At 46.1% G+C, this 26,427-nt stretch overlaps 1 protein-coding gene across 2 annotated transcripts in view; it reads right to left on the bottom strand.

Moving 5' to 3' along the window:
• The window catches only part of LOXHD1 (lipoxygenase homology PLAT domains 1), a 150,209-nt gene that overhangs the window by 82,832 nt on the left and 40,950 nt on the right, over positions 1-26,427 (bottom strand). For both annotated transcript variants that reach the window (XM_069964843.1, XM_069964842.1), the window contains 6 exons: positions 15,412-15,492; positions 14,016-14,200; positions 13,799-13,897; positions 4,367-4,515; positions 2,194-2,317; positions 588-838 (listed from right to left, as the gene is read on the bottom strand). In XM_069964843.1, the coding sequence (XP_069820944.1) occupies positions 588-838; positions 2,194-2,317; positions 4,367-4,515; positions 13,799-13,897; positions 14,016-14,200; positions 15,412-15,492 (889 nt within the window). The remainder of the gene's footprint in view (positions 1-587; positions 839-2,193; positions 2,318-4,366; positions 4,516-13,798; positions 13,898-14,015; positions 14,201-15,411; positions 15,493-26,427) is intronic.

The following is a 26,427-nucleotide window of genomic DNA, read 5'->3' as shown; positions in this document are numbered from 1 at the left end:
CACCCCCCCCCCCCCCCCCCTTTGCCTTCTAAAGGGGTAGTTCACCAAGAAAAATTCTTTTAAATCACCTAGTGTCAGAGATTTGTACTTCTATTAAAAAATCTTAAGTCTTCCAGTACTTGTCAGCTGCTGTATGTCTTGCAGGAAGAGGTGTATTCTTTCCTGTTTGGAGAGCAGTAGACATTTTCTATGTGGATTTGCTACTGATTTGGACATTTCCTGACATCGACAGAGATGGCAGCAGAGAGCACTGTGTCAGACTGGAAAGAATACACCACTTCCTGTAGGGCATCCAGCAGCTGATAAGTACTGGAAGACTTGAGATTTTTTTTAACAGAAATAAATTACAAATCTTTGTCACTTGCTGAGACCAGTTGACTTGAAAAAATATATATATTTTGGTGAACAACCCCTTTGAACAATGACATGATATTCGGGACTCCTCTCTGTCAGGGATTGCTGCACATGTATATTGCATTGGTAACAGGGAAGATGTGCAATACATAGAATAAGGAAACTCCCAGTATAGTCTGGAGGACTCAATCACAGATCATCTGAGTGAAAAGCTAAGAATATTAGTGACTGACCTTCTCGCAGTACCAGCCGGAGCTGACACCTCTCCCGTCATGGCCGATGGTCACTCTGCTGAGAGGGCTGAGCAGGGCTGCAATCTCTATATTGAAGATGTCAATTCTCGCTCGCTCAAACTCTCCTCCTTCTAGAAATATCTTCCCGCTGTTCTTTAAACCCTTCGATCCATGGAGAATGATGTGAACCTTGGAGTTGGTGCCGGCACCCCGGATGTCGCCAGTCATTATAGAAACATTATACACAATTCCTGATAAGTAAAGGAGAAGCATGGTTGGCAAAGATTGTTCCTTCTGCCAATGGATTGGTTTCTGTCCTCATGTAGTGCCCAGGAGTAAGGGTGCCTTTGATCATGGACATTCGCTAAAATGGAAAGCCATTACTATCTTACTCTATTGTATTTTTAAGGGTTACCTTGCACTGTGTTGTTCTGTTGTATACACTTGTACTGTGTTGTAGTATTGAACTTTGTTTGGTATGTAATGTGTAATTGCACTGTGCCTGCACCATACCATGAAGGGGTTAATATAAAGCCAAGCTATGACACAAGAAGCTTAGAAGCTAGTACTTTTCCATTGTTGCTGTAAGGTAGTGTGCAGGGCTGAGTTTTTGCAGGGAAACTTTTGGAGGGAAAAAAACAGACATGTTGACCTTTTCAATGTTGTTTATGGGTACAAACTCACTGGGCGGATCCGCAGCGAGACCCGCTGCTGAAGCCTGCCCTGTACAGTCTATGGGCAGACAAATTCACAACAGGGTGTACATCTCGCTGCGAGTTTGTCAGCAGCCTGCCCCATTAACCCCCCGGTCGCCGGAGCCTATACATCACCGGGTTCCCGCTCCGGCTTGCTTCGGGGCTCTTGGCGTGTCCCGCTCGGCCAATCAGTGCGCTGCCCCGCTACAGCAAGCCAGAGCAGGGACCCGGTGATGTATAGACTTCAGCGGCCGGGGGATTAACGGGGCAGGCTGCTGACGAACTTGCAGCGAGATTTACATCCTGCTACCAGTTTGTCTTCCTATAGACTGTACACGGCAGGGATCCGCAGCGGGTCTCGCTGCGAATTTGAAGCGAGAAACTCGTTGCAGATTCGCCCAGTGACTTTGTACCCTATGTCTAGAAAACTGATTTGTCATTCCCATAGACTTGTATGGAAAACTCAGTACAAGTCTATGGCAGACTAAAGTTGAAACATTGTGTCTCTTAAGGCTGTGCTGCTCCACTCCACCCCACCCACTAGAAGGTTTTAGTATTCTCACAAACAGTATGAAAGGAAGAGTCAGTCAGTAGCCTAGTGTTCTGCAGATGGAGACTAAAGAAGTGAAGAGACTGTGCTAGACCGCACAGAAGACAAAGAATAAGATGCTGACTCTACAGACCCCGGGTCACCAGACCAATAGGAGAATAGGGGAATAGGAGGCAATCTGCCTGGAGCATTCCTAATGATGAGGAGGGACGGAGGGGTGGTGCAAAGTTAGGGCACAGATCCTCCCGTTTGGCACGGGCTTAAGTTTCAAAGTTTTCACATATACTTCATGGACCCCAAATTATTGCTCAACAACAGTGGCAACTAGATGACAAAGCTCATTTCCTATCAATCTTCCTACCTGTTGCCTCACTTCCCCCAACAAGAAGATCCCTCTGGATTTTTCCATCATCTTCATCGATGGCGAACCAGCGAGCGCAAGGAAATTCATAGATCGTCTTGTTACCGATGTCTTCGATAATTACCTAGTGAGGGGCAGGGATTAAAGTTTATTGGTCATTAGATAACATTGGACACCAGGATATCTGATAAACAAGCCCTGACTCTTTACAGTTAAAAATGTTAATAGGAAGTAAACCTTAAAGGGGCACTCCAGAGAAAGACAACTGTTTTAAAATCAACTGATGCCTGATGGTTATACAGATCTGAAAATTATTCCTATTTAAATCTAAAGTCTTCCAGTACTTATCAGCTGCTGTTTGTCCTGCAGGAAGGGGTTTATTCTTTCCATTCTGACATGGTATTCCTTGCTGCCACCTCTGTCCTATTATAATGTCTCTAAGCAGACCAGATTTTTTATTTTATTTTACTATTGACATGACCGTAAGTAGGATGTGACCAGAAAAGGGGCGAGGAAGGACACAGACAGTGACCCTAATCTGTTCCCACCAGATGACCCTACCTACTTGTCTCAACAGTCTTAAGCAACTGCGGACAACCACGAAGATGGTCCCTACTTGTGATAAGGTAATGACACAGAACAAGGACATGACAAACTGCCAGAGATTTGTAATTTACTTCTATTAAAAAATCTCTTATCATCTGCCGTATGTTCTGCAGGAAGTGGCCTCCTCCCACTCCTAATTTATCATAATTTACGTCTGCAAACAGGCTTAATATATGGCAAGAATCTATACCTGCTCTGCCAGTCTACCAGATTTACTAAGGGGTGTGTTCCTCGTAGTAAGATCAATGCGGGGGCTTTATTTATGCCAGTCCTGTTATATTCCCCCCATTATGTCTATTACAACTTTTACAATATATCTTGCAGCACCTACATGTTACAATATATCAAATATTAAGTATAGTTGAGCCCAGTACATTTGTAGATGATCACACCCTCTAAGGCATGAGGAACCCAAGCCATAGGTAGACAGTCCTGGGATCCTTCTGTGGACCATGCCTGTATATGATATGGCTACTGATGTCATGCTAGGGATGTCTTATGACATGGATAAAGGGGGGGACCTCTATGGCACTGATGCCATTATAACATAGTCAGAGTCCCACCTCTTTTCCTTATTCAAAATAATAAAAAAAAACAGGAAATTCTCCCAGTATATCAGCGGGTTAACCCCAGGCTGTGAATTCAGGAACAAATACAATTATACATTATTATACGTTAAAAAAAGCAACTAATTAGCGATTAATTACGACCTGTCGGGTTTCCGAGTCAGACGAGAACGCAATGTGCTCGACTAAATTGGTGACTACTGTGCAGAAAACGATTTCTTTTTGATACAATATATTTCATACCTTAACCGGAACTGAACAGTAAAGTGCCCCTTTAAAGGGAATGTGTCAGCAGAAAATGATTTATTGTATAAATAATGTTTTTATGTTATGCATGTTTTATTATATTATTTTATTAATATTATGATGTATTTTTTATTATTATTTATTGTTATTATTTTATTCTATTATTTTAAGAATTTTTGGTGATTTTTCCCTAATTTTCCATTTTTCTATCCTTTTTATAAAATAATCCTGAGATCTTGCAGTTATCATTCTCACCACTGGGGCTAAAACTAAGCTGAGACTTCCTGTTGTGTCTGTGGTGATAAGGAGGAGGCTGCTGTAAAGTGATCTGTACAGCATTGCAGCGACATGTGACACCAGTAGATAGTGGGGACAATCCTGTGGAATGACCTCTTCAAGGGTCACAGAGCGCGTTCAGTAATGTTTCATATTCATCTCAAGGGGACAGAGTCTGTCTATTGTGGTCTATGTCCATGAGGCTGTAAAGCATGTCACTAAATGATGTTAAGAACAGCTCAGGTAAGATGGCAGCCCCCATATCAATATACAAATAGTGAAATAAATAAAAAATGACAATGAAAAAATAGAAACAGATTAGAATAAAAGAACAATTTTTGTATCTGACTCTAATCAGTAAAAGAAAATTTAGGTGACACATCCCCTTTGAGGCTCTATCCCAATAATAGAGGACATAGAGTTGTATAAAAAAAAAAAAAAAAAAAAAAAAAATCTCTGAAGCCTTTCCTTCTACAGACCTTTTCCAGGAACCATCCAGCCGACCCTCCTTTGTTATTGTGACCAATTGTTATTTTTCTAATTTTTCCCAAATTTGGTGCATCGATAGTGAACTTGTCTTCCGATCCCTTTTCAAAGTTGTTTTTATCGTTGTCCAGTCTTCTCTCTCCTGGCAGGACAGAATGAGAAAGAAATAAGTGTATCACATGGATCACCCTTTAAGATGCACATTTTGTGTATTTGGAGATGAGGGAGAGCACTTACAAAGTTAGATTACAATAACAAATACAAGTGAAAAATAATGTAAAGTAAAGAGTAACTTAAAAGAAGATATTCATCTACATGTTTTAAGGGCAACAGCGCCACCAGAAACACAGGCAGTGTGTGGTACTGCAGCTGAAAGTAAACCTAGGGGGTAATCCAGCCTATGCAAATTAATGGCTATTCTCAGGATAGGTCATCTGAGGATACAAGTTTGATCACTACAGTTTAAATACAGGATTAGTGTATATACATAAAGGGGGGGATTTATGAGGACCGTCTTATATTAAGCCCCGTCCCCTTTTTCACGGCAGGATTCACTAAGAGGCGTACGCCGGGCACCCGAATGTGCAGGTGTAGATTTGCGCCATGATTTGCGCCTCCTCCCCGCCTCATCACGCCTCCGCAAGCTCCGCCAGCCCGCCCATTGGGAGGCGTACGCCAGGGAGAAGAAGCGAATCTGCACCTTCACCCCGGCGTACGCCTTAGGCGTATGCTTTGTAAATTCCCCCAAAATGTTGGGTCATTCTGCAAATATTTTGCATTATTTATCCTGTACTGATCCTGAGTTACATCCTGTATTATACCCCAGAGCTGCACTCACTATTCTGCTGGTGGGGTCACTGTGTACATACATTACATTACTTATCCTGTACTGATCCTGAGTTCCATCCTGTATTATACTCCAGAGCTGCACTCACTATTCTGCTGGTGGGGTCACTATGTACATACATTACATTACTTATCCTGTACTAATCCTGAGTTACAGCCTGTATTTCTTTTATTAAAATTTTAAACATAACAATAAATAAATACAGAAATAACACACCATATACCATATCTGACCAGAACAAGACAATAAAATAGAAAAATGAAACCATAACATAAAGCACCGGTCCATCCCCGCACTCATTCTTCCACACATACAACCCATATACCTATATACAATATATACACCCATATACAATATATACACCCATATACCCATATACAATATATACACCCATATACCTATATACAATATATACACAATATAAACTATTTAGCTAAACATATTAATAAACTATATACACTACTATATACAAACCTATATATACACTACTATATACTATACACCTATAAACACACCTATATACACCACTATATATACACCTATATAACTAACTAATTGTGAACCCCCTGGCCCAGTTGCATTGTGCACAACCTAATATACCACCGACATAACTCTACTCAACCCAACACCAACTAAACAAGTCATCACTACACAAATAAACTAAAACTAAACAAGACACAATGCAAAATAATAACCTACAACTAAACAATACATATGATATTTTTAAATTTTTTTTTTTTTTTTTTTTTTTTTTTTTTTTTTTTTGGCCCTGAACTGGTCCCGCATCCCATGCCCCCAGTACATGATCACGGACGTCCATGAACCAGCCCAGGATTTTATATATATGTAAAAAGTCCCAACAAAGTCCCACAGAAGCCCCCTCCCCCCTTTTACCCACCACCCAACCTATCACTAAACCCGAACCCCAGGTGCAAACAAAACATATATAATATATACAGTATATACAATTTATACAAACATACAAAGATAATCACAAAGACAATCACAATACACAAACTTTTGAAAAAAATATATAACATACTAAACCCAACAATAATGAGACTTCTCAGCCCCACACACAGCCCGAAAGCCCAAGTTCAGCGCCTGCAAGCCCTATACTCCAGTATCTCTACAGCACAAAACAAAAGACTAATGTGCCAGCATCAGCCCACCACCAGGAGAGGAGACGCAGGCTAAGGAACCTTATAGGCAAAGCCCCTCCAAAGACAAGAGGCCCTACCAGCCCCCAGCCTCTCGTACTCCAGAGAGCGCACCTTCACCAGGTCACCGAGTGTGCCCCTAACCACTTCATCCACAGGGAGGATTTTACGTTGCGTCGACACTAAACACCGTGCACTCCACGTGTGGTACCTGACCACTATGCTGACTAGGAATAAAGTGCTCCGGTCCCAGCCACCAAGGTTTCTGAATGCTCCATAGGCCCATTCCGCATAGGAGAGGCGGACCAACCTGGGCCACCCGATGGAAGCGCCCACCCTGTTGTAAACCTCTGTATTAAAGGGACAATGAAGCAGAAAATGCTCCATGCTTTCCAGCATGCCTCCACACTCCTCCCGGGGACATCCCCGATCCTCAGAGCTCCTGCACTTCAGATTGTCCCTCACATACAGTTTCCCATGGAAGCAGCGCCAAGCCAAGTCCCAAAACTTCAAGGGGATCCTGATGGAATTCAATAGGCCCAACCCAACCTCCAGATCCCGACTTGGGCAATCCTTGAGCGCCAGCGGTTTTTGGAAATGGGACGACAGGACCCTATTGTCAAGGAATTTCCTCGACAGAGTCCTAATCTCCCACATCCCCAAACCCCACCGACGAATGACCTTCAGAACCAGGGTAGCATAAGCCGGAAGATGCCCGTGTGGTGTGCGGAGATCCTTCACTTGCCCTCCTGTCTCCCATTCCTGGAAGAAAGGCTGAAACCATCCCCTACAGGAGAATACCCACGGAGGAGCCCTCTCTTTCCAGAGGTTTGCAATGTTGGTCTTAAGAAAGGTATTCACCAGGAACACCACGGGGTTGACCATACACAACCCCCCTTGTCTCCTCGTACGGTAAGTAACCTCCCTCTTGACTAGGTTCAGTCTATTCCCCCATAACAGTTGGAAGAACACACTGTAGACCCGAGTCCAGAGAGGTTCTGGCAAAATGCAAACACTGCCCAGATATATCAGCAAAGGGAGCAGGAAAGTTTTGATCAGGCTAACCCTTTCCCTGAGGGTCAAAGACCAACCCTTCCACTGATCCACCCTCTGAGCGGCGATCTTAAGCCTGCTGTCCCAGTTTTGTTTGGGGTAATCCCCTTGGCCGAATTCGATGCCGAGAACTTTTGCAAACTCCTGGGGCTCTGGAAGGGTGTCCGGGAGATCAAATCCAGGATCTCCACCTCCCAGCCAGAGACTCTCACACTTATCCTGGTTGATCTTGGACCCAGATGCCTCTGAGTAGCGCTCCACCTCTGACATCACACACCGCACCTCCTCTTGCGAGGAGACGAATATGGTGACATCATCGGCGTACGCTACCACCCTCAGAGTGGAATCCGGCACCGCAGGGTCCATTCTCACCCCTGCCAACGGTCCACAATCAATCCTCCTAAGGAAAGGATCAATTGCAAACACGTACAACAGTGGGCTCAAAGGGCAACCCTGACGGACACCAGACCCAACCTCAAAAGAGCGGCCAATCCAACCATTCACAAGCGGGAAACTCTCTGCCCCTGTATACAAGGTCTTAAGCCAATCAACAAAAACCCCCGGCAGGCCATATCTCAGAAGGACAGACCAGAGGTACTCGTGGTTAACCCGATCAAACGCTTTTGCCTGATCCAAGGACAGCAAGTACCCCTTCCAGTGACCCGCCCTACCCTGCTCCACAGCCTCCCGGACACCGAGCACAGCACTAAAGGTACTGCGGCCTGGAACAGAGCAATGCTGGGCCCTCGAAAGGAGCTGGGGTGCAAACTTCACCAGCCGATTAAACAGCACTTTTGCCAGAATCTTTCTGTCCGCATTGAGAAGCGCTATGGGACGCCAATTCTCAATGCGGGACGGGTCTTTACCCTTTGACAAGATGATCAAGGCTGACCTCCTCATTGACCTTGGCAGAGTGCCCGAGGAGAGACACTCATTGAATACCTCAGTCAAGAGGGGAACCAAAGTGTCCTTAAAGGTCTTATAGAACTCAGATGTTAAGCCATCTGGACCGGGTGACTTCTTGAGGGCAAGACCATCAATAGCCACCCTGACTTCCTCTTCTTGGATCATCTCTGTCAAAACGTCAAGAGAGGGGTCTACCCCTGGTTCAGGGACGGTTTCAGTCAAGAAAGCTGAGGCCTTATCCCGATCTAGATCTTTCCTCCCCAAGAGGTGCGAGTAAAAGGATCTGACGACCTCCAGGATCCCCGATCTGGACCTTTTCAGGGATCCTGTACTATCAATCAGTCCTGAGACGATTTTACTATTCACTGACATCTTGCAGTTTCTGTAAGGGTCGGGCGAGCGGTACTTCCCGTAATCCCTCTCAAAAACCAAAGATGCGTGTCTATCATACTGGCACCTCAGTAGCAAGGCTTTCACTCTGGAGATATCATCACGACTACCTCCAGTCGAGACAAGACGTTCAAGTTTCTTCCTCAGGCCCTGGTACAGGCGATACCTGTCCAGACTCCTGAGGCTCGAGAGCTGGCGGAAGAATCCCGCAACCCTTTTTTTGAACATCTCCCACCACTCTGACTTACTGCTACAAAGGCCCAGCAATGGTACCTGGCTCTGAAGAAAATCCTCAAAGGACTGTCTTATTTCCGCTTCTTCCAAGAGAGACGAATTGAGCTTCCAGTAGCCTCTACCCATCCGGGGGGTCTCTGTAACATTCAGAGAAAACAAAATTAAACAGTGGTCGGAGAACTCCACCTCAACAACGGACACCGCTGAAGAGACGGCTTCCTCCTTTAAATAAAACCTGTCTATCCTGGACCTACAACTACCCCTATGATAGGTGAATCCCGCGTGGCCTGGTGTATGCCGTATGTGGACATCCACCAGGCGAGCCTCACTAGCTATACTATTCAGGGCGACGCCATCATAAGTCAGCTTGTCTCTGGAACCTCCCCTATCCTGGGGCCTCGTGACAGCATTGAAGTCCCCTCCAAAGACCACCTGCCGACTTGTAAAAAGATAGGGCTTGATCCTCATAAAGAGACACTTCCGATCCCACTTGGACTGTGGACCATAGATGTTAATAAGGCGAAGTTCTTGTCCCTTCATGAGGACATCTAGAATCAGGCACCTCCCCATTTCTAACTCAATAACCCGTCGGCATTCTACCGGTGCGGCAAAAAGGACCGCCACCCCGCTATACGGCTCGGCCGCAAGAGACCAGTAGGAGGGCCCATTCCTCCATTCCCTTCTGGCTTTAAATATAGATGACATGTCTGTTAGCCTGGTCTCCTGCAAAAAGAAAATATCAGCATTAATGTGGGCAAAATAATCATAGGCCGCAAATCTAGCCGTATCTGACTTAATGCTGGCTACATTAATGGAAGCCAGCGTCAACGGAGAGGGTGCCGCCATCATGGGTTATTGAGTTAGACGGCTTTCTTTTTCCCACTATCCTTTCCATCCTGCCCGCCACCTTCCTCATCTGACGATGGTTTACCCCTCTTTAGTGAAACAGATGTATCCATATCCCCTTTATTTACATTTTCCTCGTCCCCCGACTCTGGGCAGATCCTCCCCCCAAAGGAAATACGTTCCCCAGGGAGAGAGGATTCGACGTCCCCTGCAGGCCCCTCCGTCACCGCGACAACCAGAACCTCACCCTGCGCCTCCTGCACCTCTGAGGAGGAAACATCTTCGAGGGTTTGGAACCGGTTTGAGAGACCAATCAGAGGGAGGATGGTTGTACCTTCCTTTGGCATCTGGGGGGTGGGAGAAGATCTTACATCTCCCCTTTTCTTATTCTTTTTAGTACCCCGCTTGTGCTCCACCCATCTCCCACTATCCTCATCCGCGCTCTCAACATGGGAGGACAGTGGAGAGATGGCACCTTCTTCTTTCCGAATCCTCCAAATCTCCTCATCCAGATCACTGTCCCTCAGAGCCTCAGCAGTAAGATTGGCCTCAGGGATGAGATCAGAGGTCACCACAGTTGCGCAAGGCTCCTGAGACTCCCCCATCTCCCTCTCCCTTTGGCGCTTATCCCGACGCCTCAGTTGGGCTGGCGTCTTTTGCTTACTTTTCTTCCCTGGCTCTTTTACTCCTTCACCTCCGCCAGCTGCCCCCCCAGTAGATTCCTCCTCACGACCTTTCTCCACCGGGGTAACAACTGCATTGGCAAAGGAACGAGGGCAGCGACTGAATGGGTGACCTAAGTCACCACACAGGTGACACCTAATCTCCACACAGGATGCAGCGAGATGGCCTATTTCCCCACACAATGAGCACTTCATCACTGTACACCTAGCACTGAAATGTGTGGGGTCACCGCACCTGTGACAGAGCTTAGGCTGACCCTGGTAGAAGACCTGGATTCGATCCCTTCCTAGGAAGGTGGCAGATGGTATATGGGTAACGGTGTTTCCTGAATACCTAAGTTTGACCATAAAGGTCCAAGCCCCTGACCAGATGCCATATTCGTCCCTGTTCTTTTTTGGGACTTCCACCACCTCTCCATACCGGCCAAGCCACGTCATGATGTCAATACAAGAGAGTGATTCATTACGGGTTAAAACGGTCACTCTCTTGATGTTATTTTGGCGAGACACCGCCTGAATGGCAAAGTCTCGCCAGCCGGGCTCATCCTTTATCAGCTCATAGTTCGACCAAAAAAGCTCAAGCCCCTCCGGCCGAACAAAGCTGATATCGAATTCAGGGGTACCAAAGGGATGTATCAAGGCAAAGATGTCGGCTGCCTTGAAGCTCATCCTCAGCAGGAGCTCAACAACTTTAGATCTTGGGGGACATGTATCACTGCCTCTCCACCTCAGACGGACCACATTCCTTCGGACACCACCCGGCCCGGCTGTTGGGAGAGACCACACAGTTTCCCTACCCCTTTCCTCTCGGAAGGCTGCAAGGCCATGCCTTTCTATCAAGAAAGACAGATCAACCTCCCTACCCTCTACATTGATTGTTCTCTCCCCTCTCTTTAAGGCCTGCAGGACACGTCGATGCAAGTCACCATCCCCAGGGCCCGAGGACGAGGAAGGCACCCCACTTCCCCCAGCGGCAACATTTGCATAGCTGCGTACCGCTGCTGCAGCCGCTGGGGGTGCAACTGGACCAGGCCCTATGCTCCCACCACTAGTCTGTGCCCCTTCACCACCCTCCTCCACATAATCCATACCCACACCAATACCACCTGTCACACTGCCCCGACCACCCTCCAAAGCCCCAGACAGATTCCTCCCCACATTCACTCCTGCTTTCCCCCCCCACATTAATTCCCCCATTCACACTGGGTGGACCGGTGTTTTCTGGGACAGAAAGAGATTTTGTACCATCAGCGTCATTGGGTACCAGGACCGGAGCCACCTCCACAGGACAGGCCACTGGTCCCTTTAGAAAGGACCGAACAGCCTGCCTGGACTGTTTAGAGGCAGCCCCTGCCCTATTTCTGCTGGTACCCTCTGCCTCATCAGTACTAGACTCCTCCGCACGATCTGGTCCAGCAGCACCAATACAAAATAAAGGCTTAAGTCCAGTCTTTCTTTTGGGAGGTGAAGACATCTTAGCCCCGGCAGCATCCCGACGACGACACCGCTGCCCCAAAGGAACAGCAGCGCCAAGAGCCACCGGAGCTCCCGCAGCTGACACCGGCACACACCCGCTCCCCCCTCCCGTCAGGAAGCGAGCTGATGCACCAGTGCCTTTAACGTTACTGCCCACCGCTGGGCCACCTCTCCTGCCACTGCCCGCCACTGGGCCAATATCACTGTCCGACCTTACGGCCGGTTCCTCACCTGCTCCACCTCTGCTACTGCAAACAGAGATGGAGCTTACCGCCATACTAGACTCCATACTCTCCCCATTCTCCTGCACTGAGTCCACAACAGAACTCAGGCCGGGCTGAGATATGGGGTTCACACAGTGAGCTGACCCTGAGGCCAGTCCGGGGGGCACAGGGAGGGGGGAATATACAAATGTTACCTGCTCCTGAAGCTTGGTGGTCTTTACCTTGGTCTTTCTCCCAGGCGCCTCCTCTGGTAACTCATCTCCGAATACGAAGTCCTGGAGGCGCCCTGGTGACTCCAGGAGCTGGATCTGGGCCATCAGCGCCCCTCCCTGGTAACTGGTGTTGCTTTCATCCCCCGAACAGCGGCTAGATGACAATGCTGCTTGCCCTGCAGGGAGCCCACTGTATGGGGTCTGTTGTTGCGGACCCCCGGGTGGATTCGGCTCAACATCACGTACCTCCGCAGCGTCTCCTTCCTCCTCCACCCGGCTCTCTGGCTGGAGCCCTCTCAGCCTTCTCTGCCTTTCTCTCTCCGTTTGAGCAAAACGATCGTCGTTCTGAAGTTTCTCTTTAAACGGCCCACTGTTCTCCAAAATAAAAGTTCTCTTTTTCACTATTTTTTTGATGTCGGCTTTCAGAGATTTAATTTTCGCTGATAACTCAGCCTTTTGCTGCTTAGCAGCAGTGTCCATCAATGCTTTTACAGCACATACCTCCTCCTGGAGCTTGTACAGCTGGTTCCTGGCTTCCTCATACCCACAGAGGCTTGCAGCAATCCGTAGGCCATAGGTCTGCCCCGTCTCTTGGGACCGCTGCACCCCCCAATCTTCCTCCACACCTTCATGGGCAGACAGCCTTGCTCCAGGAGGAGTGTCACTGCACAGATTTTCCTGGCTGGTTTCCACAGTTGTTCCAGAACTTCTGGCACTTGTAGTTCCACAACTTGCTGTAGCCTTGCGGCTACCCTTTGTTACCTCAGGTTCAGGGGTGGCTGGAGAAGCATCGCTGCACCTCCTAGTAGAACGCCTCAGCCCTTGGACCTCTGATGGTATTCCCTCTGTTGGTCGCTGGATTCCTCTGCCCCCCACGGACCTGGTTCGGGGGGCAGGAGTTGGGACTCTCCTTGGCTCGCTCATGCCTGAAAACCTGCTCCCTCCCTGGGGAGGAGAGAGCAGGCCCAGGGGCAGATCTTCCTTGCCTGGAGCTCAGGAGCAGCAGACTTGCACAGCCTCACACAGCAGGACCACACCCAAAACTAATTGGATCACCACTGCAGAGCTGCGCTCACTATTCTGCTGCTGGAATCATTGTATATATACACCACTGATCCTGAGTTACATCCCGGTCCATCAATAGGAAATGGTGGACATGCCCTTCAAATAACAGCTAAATATTTAAGGTAAGCCCCTCCCCTTCCTGTTATGGCCTATCATATAGCCTAACAATAGTTCTCATTGTTTGAGAGTAGAAGCAGCAGCATACATGCAATAGCCACAATACATGGACAGGTGATATATACTGTATACTGGATGAGTCTGACCACCAAATGACTGAGCTACAATTTAAGCCATTCTAGTGACAAAAATCCAAAAATTATTTACCATACCTGTGTCTCCATTTTCCCCAAAAATATTCAGGAACACATCGGCATCTGTTCCACTGCCATTGGCGGCGCCAGTGAACACCCGGGCAATATATTTGTTCACTGCAAGAAAAAACAGGAAACAATTCCGTATGATAGCTACCCTCTGGTGGCTCCATTTTATTTAGTTTTTCAATGTTTTTTTGTGTATGCCGACCCCCGATGATGCAGGTGTACTTACTTTTAGGCACGTCCATGGGGTTGAGACTTCCCAGCAGATCTCTGACATACAGTCCATCCCCATCTTCTTTGCTTAGCCAATTGTTACATGGGAAGTAGAAGCGCAGGTGAGGCCGGTTCATGTCGGTGACGATCACGCGATCGAGGTACCAGCCTGCATTCATCCCTGTGTTATCGTGCTCAATTCTAGAAACAAAATGGCGGCTCTAAGAGTTGGATTACCTCACAGTTATTATTATTTGGAATTTAGACATTTGTAATTTACTTCTATTACAAAATTCTAAGTCTTCCGGTACTTATCAGCTGCTGTATGTCCTGCAGGAAGTGGTATAGTCTTTTCAGTCTATACCACAGTGCCCATATCAAGAACTGTCCAGAGCAGTAGCAAGTCCCCATATGAAACATCTCCTGCCCTCCAGACTGGAAAGAATACACCACTTCCAGCAGGACATACAGCAGCATATAAGTACTGGAAGGCTTGATTTATTTTTTTTTTTTATAGAAGTGAATTACACTTATATTAAAGTGAATCTCTGGCACTTTCTGGTAGTTTATTTGAAAGAAAAAAAATGGAGTTAACTACTGCTTTAAATGACATCATAACTTATTAGCGTTCCTCCTGGGCGTGGCATAGATCTGCAGTGCTCCATGGGGGACGGTCTTGTGTTTTATTTAATCTCATCTCACAGACGGGGTCCTGCAGCTCTGCTAGCTGCAACATCACCACCCCAGTTGAGTGACTGCTCGCTCAGCCAATCAATGACTGAGGCAAGGCACCAACCCAGTCACTGACTGGCTGAGCGGGTAATTGCCGCACCGTGACATTGCTGCTGCCGGTTTGTCAGAAGTCTGGCAGCGGCGAATAGGACTCCAGCAGCAGCGCTATAAAGCAAGGGGACGGGTAAGTTAACTTGTTTGTTACTTTCACACCCACCTGCAGATTTCAAAGTTGGTGGGACTTCTCCTTTAACTATATAACGATAATAGTTAACAACATTCCACAAGCTAACTATTAAGCAATTAAGCTCCGCCCCTGAGGTGCCCAGAAAAACTCCCAACATATCTACAAACTTATGATTTAATGACTTTAGTAGGACTTGTTAATTTATGACTTGATAACTTATTATTCTACTTATTTTTTATTTATGTAGGAGGAGCTTTTTTATTTTTATTTTTTTTTACTTATTTATTTTTTATGCTTTTTATTTTTTTTTTGCTTTTATTTTTTTGTTTCTAGCACAAGATGCTGTAAAACCACATATATGCTTCCTAGGCTCCACTATCACTACAGTACATGTATCCATCTTATTCTTCATCCTTCCAGAAGCTAAAAGGGTATAGGTCACCATCTACAGGATTTTATAGGGTACTGCACACAAAATTCAGGGAGTCCCTACCTTATTTTTTTCAGGGGTCCGACATTATTGGTTTTTACTCGAAACACGTCCGTTTTTGTCCTCTCAAAGGCCGTTCTGCTCCTATAACACACAGACATCAGTCAGTTGCATACCATAACACTATAAAAACATAAAAACACACACATAATACATCTAAAAGCAGTAAACACATGGTTGGTGCTAAGTCCACCAGTCAGGTACATGCGACCATAGAGGAGTAAAGCCGGAGGGTAGACGTAGATATCGGATCTTTGGAAGAAATGTCATTACTGTCAGGGAGGCCAAGATGATCGGCGACTTGTACATTGCTTCCAAATGTGTTTCTTGTGCACGAAACACCTGCAAAAACTACAAAGTCAATGAGGATTCCAGGACGGCTGAAGCCCTAGAATCCTCTATATAAGAGCAGGAGAAGTCTATTGCCTTATATACATGGGGGGGTGTAGAGGAACCTATGCAGAAAATGTGCTGTAACCAATAGCAACCGACAGCTTATTGTCATAAGGAAAATGGCGGCTTCAAGGGGTGATGCTAATGTATCAGGATATTCTGTTCAATGGATGCCATCCTATAGGGGTATAGTAGGAAGCATGTCCATGACTTCTTTATCATTGGGCTAAGCAAAGCAACTATAACATAGTTTGCCCTAACATTTTATAAAGAGGGGTTCTTCTAATGTCCAATGGTAAAGAAGGTAGAAATAATACTACATTATAAGGGGTCGCACATCAGGGGCGGATTAACTTTACCATGGGCCCGGGCTGTTCACAAAGCTTGGACCCCTAACCCACTGTAACTATGTAACAGCACTAGCTTTAGTCTTTTTCCTCCATAATGCAGCCTGTAAAGGACCTGTGGTGACATCATTATCACATGATAAGGTCCTTCAGTATGTTCTCTAACGTTTCTGCATTGTCTCCTGGCTGCAGCTTTGCCCCGATTTGTGCAAAATTGCAGTAAAAAGCAGCGATTTGTAATGCAAATCATAGCAAAACTGTAGCCAGGAGATAATACACCATACAGGCATGGGCTCCAGTGGGCGCCTATTTACATCTGAGGATTCCATGAAATTTGAATGTCTATAGCGCCCCTGCTGGACACATGAGGAATTGCACTGAGAATTCCTCCATGATAAGAGCTCATAGCATGGTCTTCCAATGGTGGAACACTTAGGCCCCATTCACACGTCCGTGTCAGTTTTTACTCTCAGGAACCGCTGATGTCTGGTCCGGGGGGGGGGGGGGTGTTGTCTGGGCGGCGGGCAGCTGATGTCCGGTCGGGAGGGAGGCGCGGCTGGCTGATCAGGCGGCGGACAGCCCTGTGCTAATGTCTGGGCGGGCGGGGGGGGGGGGGGGGGGGGGGGGGGAGGGATGCCAGTGGTCCAGAATCATGTACATCAGGAAAGTGCCAGTGATTCCGGCACTCCCATAGACTTCTATAGGGGCGTCCGGGCCGGAATTCTGGATAAAAATAGGACATGTCCTATTTTTTCCGGATCTATTTTCTGAAACGGACACCATTCCGGAAAAATCCGGAAGGGTGTCCGTGACTAATTAAAGTCTATGGGTCCGGAAATCCTATCAGGAAAGCCAGACGGTTTTTCCGGACGTGTGAAGGGGGCCTTAGCAAGTGTAATCTCAGCAGGGAGGGAAGGGGACATAATCTAAAAAAGTTTTTCTGTATATAGTCCATGTAGATCAATGACTGTAGGGGCAGCAACTACAGGGTCAACCAGCCAGCCCCTGCTATCAGCTGCAATAGCTGCTATTGGCCACAGCACTCTGTATTCTACACCAGGTTTTCATAAATTTCCCCCATGGATGTGTATGGAGGTACTGCAGGTATTTTATTTTTAAGTAACTTACCTTCTATTCCAAGCTTTAGCTTTGGCTGTCCAGGCATGATGGGAGTTGTAGTTTTGCAACAGCTGGAGAGCCAAGGTTCCCCATCCCTGGTCTATTCACTCTGGGTTAAGGGTTAATTAATGTATCCATACAATGGTGGATACAGGTCATCTACTATAAAAATATTATTACATCCTGGTGGGGAATGGCTGAGACGTCATTACCTCTTTTCTCCATGTGGTGGCGCCTTTGACTTAAACTTAATTGGGAGAGAATAAATTAAAAGGCTGCTGGAGCTTAAAGGGGTTGTCCGGCGAAAAAAAATTATTCACAGAATAACACACATTACAAAGTTATACAACTTTGTAATGTATGTTATGTCTGTGAATGGCCCCCTTCCCCGTGTTTCCCCCCACCCACGCTAGACCCGGAAGTGTGGTGCATTATACTCACCGCATGTCGTGTCGTCCACGGTCTCCGATCGTCAGCAGTGACGTCTTCTTCGGGAGCTTGGCGGATCTTCCCGAGTGCCGGCCACCCTCTGCAGCGTCATCCGAAGCTCAGCCGCGATTGGCTGAGCATAACTGTGCTCAGCCAATCGCGGCTGAGCGGCTGATGACGCGGCCACGTCATCAGCTGCTCAGCCGCGATTGGCTGAGCACAGTTATGCTCAGCCAATCGCGGCTGAGCTTCGGATGACGCTGCAGAGGGCGGCCGGCACTCGGGAAGATCCGCCAAGCTCCCGAAGAAGACGTCACTGCTGACGATCGGAGACCGTGGTCGGCACGCGACAGGTAATGTATAGCGCACCACGCTTCCGGGTACACGGGTGGGGGTGGTGGGACACGGGGAAGGGGGCCATTCACAGACATAACATACATTACAAAGTTGTATAACTTTGTAATGTGTGTTATTCTGTGAATAATTTTTTTTCGCCGGACAACCCCTTTAAGGGAACTTAGGTGCATGAGAAAACCATGGCTGAACCAATACCTCTGTGCTTTTTAAAGGGGTTATCCAGTGCTACAAAAACAGGGCCACTTTCTTTCAGACACAGCACCACTCTTGTCTCCAGTTCAGGTGCATTTTCAAATTAAGCTCCATTCACTTCAATGGAACTGAGCAGCAAAACCCAAGCTGGATACAAGAGTGGGGCTGTCTCTGAAATAAAGTGGCCATGTTTTTGTAGAGCTAGATAACCCCTTTAAGTGCAAGGCCTGATACCAGGATTTACGCCCCACAAGATCAAGGGGAAAAGTAGCTAAGCATGACCACAGCTAAGCATGCCCTTAGTTAAGGTTGTCCCAGCTATCCACAACTAAGTATGTCTATAGCTAAGCTTGGCCCCAGTTAAGGGGGAACTCCAGTGATTTTTTTTCCTTTCAAATCAACTGGTTTAAGAAATTTATATAGATTTGCAATTTACTTCTATTTAAAAAATCTTAAGTCGTCCTGTACTTATCATCTGCTGTGTGCTTTGCAGGAAGTGGTGTATTCTTTCCAGTCTGACATAGTGCTCTCTGCTGCCACCTCTGTCCGTGTCAGGAACTGTCCAGAGCAGTAGGAAATCCCTATAGAAAACCTCTCCTGCTCTGGACAGTTCCTGACATGGACAGAGGTGGCAGCAGAGAGCACTGTGTCAGACTGGAAAGAATATACCACTTCCTGCAAAGCACACAGCAGATGATAAGTACAGGATGACTTGAGATTTTTAAAAAGAAGTAAATAACAAATCTGTATAACTTTCTGACACCAGTTGATCTGAAAGAAAATAACTGTCTCCGGAGTTCCCCTTTAAGCATGTCTTCAGCTAGGCATGCCAGTAATGAATACCCACAGCTAAATATGGCCGAGTTAAGAATGCCCCTAGCAAAGCATGCCATCACTTAGGTATACTTCCAGCTAAGCATGCCCACAAATAAGCATGACCCAGCTAAGCATGCCCACAAGTAAGAATGCCCTGCTAAGCATGCCCACAAATAAGCATGCCCCAGCTAAGCATGCCCACAAGAGCATATTGGCAAGTAATAAAATTCCTGCAGTACTCCATACTCCGAACCAGTCGACAGCAAATACATTAATAGCAAACAACTTTTATCCTATAAAACACAATAAAAAAAATCACTTGCCTTAATAATTTTGCCATAAGATTTGAAATGTAAACCAAAAAGGCAGAAAAAAGTCCATAAGAAGTAGAGGGAATCTCTGGTAGTTCAGTGCTATCATGGGGACCTTTTCTGGACCCCAACCACCATCTTCATCAATGATCACATATAGCCAGGCCTGTAGAATGGCAGTGGTCTATATATATGTAGACAAAGATACGGATGGGGATTTGATTTCACAAAAAGATTCTTAATCGTATAAGGCTGGGTTCACACTGCGTTTTTGCAATCCGTTTTTTTCATCCTTTTTTTGCAAAAACCGGATGAAAAAGGGATTGCAAAAACGAATTTGTGAGCATCAGTTTTGATCTGTTTTTCCATTGACTTCCATTATGAAAAAAAAAAACGGATCAAAACGGATCCGTTTTTTTTGACGGACACAAAAACGTTGCTGACACTATTTTTTTGTCCGTTAAAAAAAACGAATCCGTTAAACGCATGCTGAAAACGCAGTGTGAACCCAGCCTAACTGGCGGGTAACAGAATTATTTGCGTTGCCAACGGCAACCGATCAGAGCGATGAATTTAATTTTGAGAACAATTCTGGCAAAATTACTAAACACAATGATTTTTTTAAATACATGATAATTCTTTATTTATTGGACATTTGCTCTGCGGCCGTCGCCAGCGTGGGGAATGGATCAATCCCTATATACCAGCTCCGTCCGCAGAGTCAAAGGACACATCACCGATATATAATACATAGTATAGATGGCAAGGAAATTGTCATGTATTTGACTACCAGGGAAAACAACACACTACTCCTGCCAGGTGGGGGCGCTGAGAGGTCAGCTTGTTTTCAGGGCAAGGATCTTCTCCACCTAAATTTTATTTAAGTTTTATTATTAAAAAATCTGATTCATAATAGGAGAAGGCCGGGTCCTCATAGCCAACAGCTCTGACCATTACACCAATGCCCGGTCCTCATAGCCAACAGCTCTGACCATTACACCAATGCCCAGTCCTCATAGCCAACAGCTCTGACCATTACACCAATGCCCGGTCCTCGAGGACGTCTGACTTCCAAGAGGTAAGAGACATGAAGGCATCAAGGACTATTGGAGGAGCACTGTGCAATACACTAGTATAGGGGCACTGTGCAATACACTAGTATAAGGGCACTGTGCAATACACTAGTATAGGGGCACTGTGCAATACACTAGTATAGGGGCACTGTGCAATACACTAGTATAAGGGCACTGTGCAATACACTAGTATAGGGGCACTGTGCAATACACTAGTATAGGGGCACTGTGCAATACACTAGTATAGGGGCACTGTGCAATACACTAGTATAGGGGCACTGTGCAATACACTAGTATAGGGGCACTGTGCAATACACTAGTATAGGGGCACTGTGCAATACACTAGTATAGGGGCACTGTGCAATACACTAGTATAGGGCACTGTGCAATACACTAGTATAAGGGCACTGTGCAATACACTAGTATAAGGGCACTGTGCAATACACTAGTATAGGGGCACTGTGCAATACACTAGTATAGGGGCACTGTGCAATACACTAGTATAAGGGCACTGTGCAATACACTAGTATAGGGGCACTGTGCAATACACTAGTATAGGGGCACTGTGCAATACACTAGTATAAGGGCACTGTGCAATACACTAGTATAGGGGCACTGTGCAATACACTAGTATAGGGGCACTGTGCAATACACTAGTATAAGGGCACTGTGCAATACACTAGTATAGGGGCACTGTGCAATACACTAGTATAGGGGCACTGTGCAATACACTAGTATAGGGGCACTGTGCAATACACTAGTATAGGGGCACTGTGCAATACACTAGTATAGGGGCACTGTGCAATACACTAGTATAGGGGCACTGTGCAATACACTAGTATAGGGGCACTGTGCAATACACTAGTATAGGGGCACTGTGCAATACACTAGTATAGGGGCACTGTGCAATACACTAGTATAGGGGCACTGTGCAATACACTAGTATAAGGGCACTGTGCAATACACTAGTATAGGGGCACTGTGCAATACACTAGTATAAGGGCACTGTGTAATACACTAGTATGGGGGGCACTGTGCAATACACTAGTATGGGGGGCACTGTGCAATACACTAGTATAAGGGCACTGTGCAATACACTAGTATAAGTGCACTGTGCAATACACTAGTATAAGGGGCACTGTGCAATACACTAGTATAAGGGGCACTGTGCAATACACTAGTATAGGGGGCACTGTGCAATACACTAGTATAGGGCACTGTGCAATACACTAGTATAGGGGCACTGTGCAATACACTAGTATAGGGACACTGGGCAAAACACTAGTATAGGGGCACTGTGCAATACACTAGTATAGGGGCACTGTGCAATACACTAGTATAAGGGCACTGTGCAATACACTAGTATAGGGGCACTGTGCAATACACTAGTGTAGGGGCACTGTACAATACACTAGTATAAGGGCACTGTGCAATACACTAGTATAGGGGCACTGTGCAATACACTAGTATAAGGGGCACTGTGCAATACACTAGTATAGGGGCACTGTGCAATACACTAGTATAAGGGCACTGTACAATACACTAGTGTAGGGGCACTGTACAATACACTAGTATAAGGGCACTGTGCAATACACTAGTATAGGGGCACTGTGCAATACACTAGTATAGGGGCACTGTGCAATACACTAGTATAAGGGCACTGTGCAATACACTAGTATAGGGGCACTGTGCAATACACTAGTATAGGGGCACTGTGCAATACACTAGTATAGGGGCACTGTGCAATACACTAGTATAGGGGCACTGTGCAATACACTAGTATAGGGGCACTGTGCAATACACTAGTATAGGGGCACTGTACAATACACTAGTATAGGGGCACTGTGCAATACACTAGTATAGGGGCACTGTACAATACACTAGTATAAGGGCACTGTGCAATACACTAGTATAGGGGCACTGTACAATACACTAGTATAAGGGCACTGTGCAATACACTACTATAGGGGCACTGTGCAATACACTAGTATAGGGGCACTGTGCAATACACTAGTATAGGGGCACTGTGCAATACACTAGTATAGGGGCACTGTGCAATACACTAGTATGGGGGGCACTGTGCAATACACTAGTATAGGGGCACTGTGCAATACACTAGTATAGGGGCACTGTGCAATACACTAGTATGGGGGGCACTGTGCAATACACTAGTATAGGGGCACTGTGCAATACACTAGTATAGGGGCACTGTGCAATACACTAGTATAGGGGCACTGTGCAATACACTAGTATAGGGGCACTGTGCAATACACTAGTATAGGGGCACTGTGCAATACACTAGTATAAGGGCACTGTGCAATACACTAGTATAAGGGGCACTGTGCAATACACTAGTATAGGGGCACTGTGCAATACACTAGTATAGGGGCACTGTGCAATACACTAGTATAGGGGCACTGTGCAATACACTAGTATAGGGGCACTGTGCAATACACTAGTATAGGGCACTGTGCAATACACTAGTATAGGGGCACTGTGCAATACACTAGTATAAGGGCACTGTGCAATACACTAGTATAGGGGGCACTGTGCAATACACTAGTATAGGGGCACTGTGCAATACACTAGTATAGGGGCACTGTGCAATACACTAGTATAGGGGCACTGTGCAATACACTAGTATAAGGGGCACTGTGCAATACACTAGTATAGGGGCACTGTGCAATACACTAGTATAGGGGCACTGTGCAATACACTAGTATAGGGGGCACTGTGCAATACACTAGTATAGGGGCACTGTGCAATACACTAGTATAAGGGCACTGTGCAATACACTAGTATAGGGGCACTGTGCAATACACTAGTATAAGGGCACTGTGCAATACACTAGTATGGGGGGCACTGTGCAATACACTAGTATGGGGGGCACTGTGCAATACACTAGTATAAGGGCACTGTGCAATACACTAGTATAAGTGCACTGTGCAATACACTAGTATAAGGGGCACTGTGCAATACACTAGTATAAGGGGCACTGTGCAATACACTAGTATAGGGGGCACTGTGCAATACACTAGTATAGGGCACTGTGCAATACACTAGTATAGGGGCACTGTGCAATACACTAGTATAGGGGACACTGGGCAAAACACTAGTATAGGGGCACTGTGCAATACACTAGTATAGGGGCACTGTGCAATACACTAGTATAAGGGCACTGTGCAATACACTAGTATAGGGGCACTGTGCAATACACTAGTGTAGGGGCACTGTACAATACACTAGTATAAGGGCACTGTGCAATACACTAGTATAGGGGCACTGTGCAATACACAAGTATAAGGGGCACTGTGCAATACACTAGTATAGGGGCACTGTGCAATACACTAGTATAGGGGCACTGTACAATACACTAGTGTAGGGGCACTGTACAATACACTAGTATAAGGGCACTGTGCAATACACTAGTATAGGGGCACTGTGCAATACACTAGTATAGGGGCACTGTGCAATACACTAGTATAAGGGCACTGTGCAATACACTAGTATAGGGGCACTGTGCAATACACTAGTATAGGGGCACTGTGCAATACACTAGTATAGGGGCACTGTGCAATACACTAGTATAGGGGCACTGTGCAATACACTAGTATAGGGGCACTGTGCAATACACTAGTATAGGGGCACTGTGCAATACACTAGTATAGGGGCACTGTGCAATACACTAGTATAGGGGCACTGTGCAATACACTAGTATAGGGGCACTGTGCAATACACTAGTATAGGGGCACTGTGCAATACACTAGTATAAGGGCACTGTGCAATACACTAGTATAGGGGCACTGTGCAATACACTAGTATAAGGGCACTGTGCAATACACTAGTATGGGGGGCACTGTGCAATACACTAGTATGGGGGGCACTGTGCAATACACTAGTATAAGGGCACTGTGCAATACACTAGTATAAGTGCACTGTGCAATACACTAGTATAAGGGGCACTGTGCAATACACTAGTATAAGGGGCACTGTGCAATACACTAGTATAGGGGGCACTGTGCAATACACTAGTATAGGGCACTGTGCAATACACTAGTATAGGGGCACTGTGCAATACACTAGTATAGGGACACTGGGCAAAACACTAGTATAGGGGCACTGTGCAATACACTAGTATAGGGGCACTGTGCAATACACTAGTATAAGGGCACTGTGCAATACACTAGTATAGGGGCACTGTGCAATACACTAGTGTAGGGGCACTGTACAATACACTAGTATAAGGGCACTGTGCAATACACTAGTATAGGGGCACTGTGCAATACACTAGTATAAGGGGCACTGTGCAATACACTAGTATAGGGGCACTGTGCAATACACTAGTATAGGGGCACTGTACAATACACTAGTGTAGGGGCACTGTACAATACACTAGTATAAGGGCACTGTGCAATACACTAGTATAAGGGCACTGTGCAATACACTAGTATAGGGGCACTGTGCAATACACTAGTATAAGGGCACTGTGGCAATACACTAGTATAGGGGCACTGTGCAATACACTAGTATAGGGGCACTGTGCAATACACTAGTATAGGGGCACTGTGCAATACACTAGTATAGGGGCACTGTGCAATACACTAGTATAGGGGCACTGTGCAATACACTAGTATAGGGGCACTGTACAATACACTAGTATAGGGGCACTGTGCAATACACTAGTATAGGGGCACTGTACAATACACTAGTATAAGGGCACTGTGCAATACACTAGTATAGGGGCACTGTACAATACACTAGTATAAGGGCACTGTGCAATACACTACTATAGGGGCACTGTGCAATACACTAGTATAGGGGCACTGTGCAATACACTAGTATAGGGGCACTGTGCAATACACTAGTATAGGGGCACTGTGCAATACACTAGTATGGGGGGCACTGTGCAATACACTAGTATAGGGGCACTGTGCAATACACTAGTATAGGGGCACTGTGCAATACACTAGTATGGGGGGCACTGTGCAATACACTAGTATAAGGGCACTGTGCAATACACTAGTATAGGGGCACTGTGCAATACACTAGTATAAGGGCACTGTGCAATACACTAGTATAAGGGCACTGTGCAATACACTAGTATAGGGGCACTGTGCAATACACTAGTATAGGGGCACTGTGCAATACACTAGTATAGGGGCACTGTGCAATACACTAGTATAGGGGCACTGTGCAATACACTAGTATAGGGGCACTGTGCAATACACTAGTATAAGGGCACTGTGCAATACACTAGTATAGGGGCACTGTGCAATACACTAGTATAGGGGCACTGTGCAATACACTAGTATAGAGATATAGGGTTACGGTGCAGAACAATACTATAGGGGCACTGTGCAGTATACTATTATAGGGATACAGTACAGTATACGACTATACTTCCTGTCCCTCTTTCCCATTTCCAGTTGCTAGGATGCACTGACTGGTTGCTAGGCACCTGTTGTCTGACAACCAAATAAAAGCATTGCCGTTGTTATGCAGTGTATCCCTAGCAACCGGTCTGTATCAACTGTGCAAATATAATCTAGACTAAACTGTGCTGAGAACCAGGGTGGGCAGTAACATGGCAGCGTTCACACTATCTCAGGCTGTCGTATCAATCAGATTTCTCTAAAATTAAATTAAGGGTGGAGAATCCCTTTAAGCGCTAGAACCCTGCTATAAACCCAGTCCTCTTAATGGCTACATTACATGGTAGTCTGAGTATTGTCCTGCGCAAAAGAGAAAAATATTAGCAGCATGCTTTCATACAAATCAGTGTATACAACGAAAATACATGAGTTTTCTTCCTCTTTTTTTGCCATACAAATATATGATGTTGCCCTGCTGCTGACCTTCAAGGGTTACTACAGGGTTAGTGACATCTGTACAAAAGAGACATAGCGGAGGACTCGTCTGAGACCCCAACAGCCAAACTATTACCCATGTGTAGACTATAAATCCTCAGTGTTACAATCCCCA

Source organism: Dendropsophus ebraccatus, chromosome 3 (assembly GCF_027789765.1).
Source record: "Dendropsophus ebraccatus isolate aDenEbr1 chromosome 3, aDenEbr1.pat, whole genome shotgun sequence".
Taxonomy (NCBI): Eukaryota; Metazoa; Chordata; class Amphibia; order Anura; family Hylidae; genus Dendropsophus; species Dendropsophus ebraccatus.
This window is presented reverse-complemented; position numbering and strand designations above follow the sequence as displayed.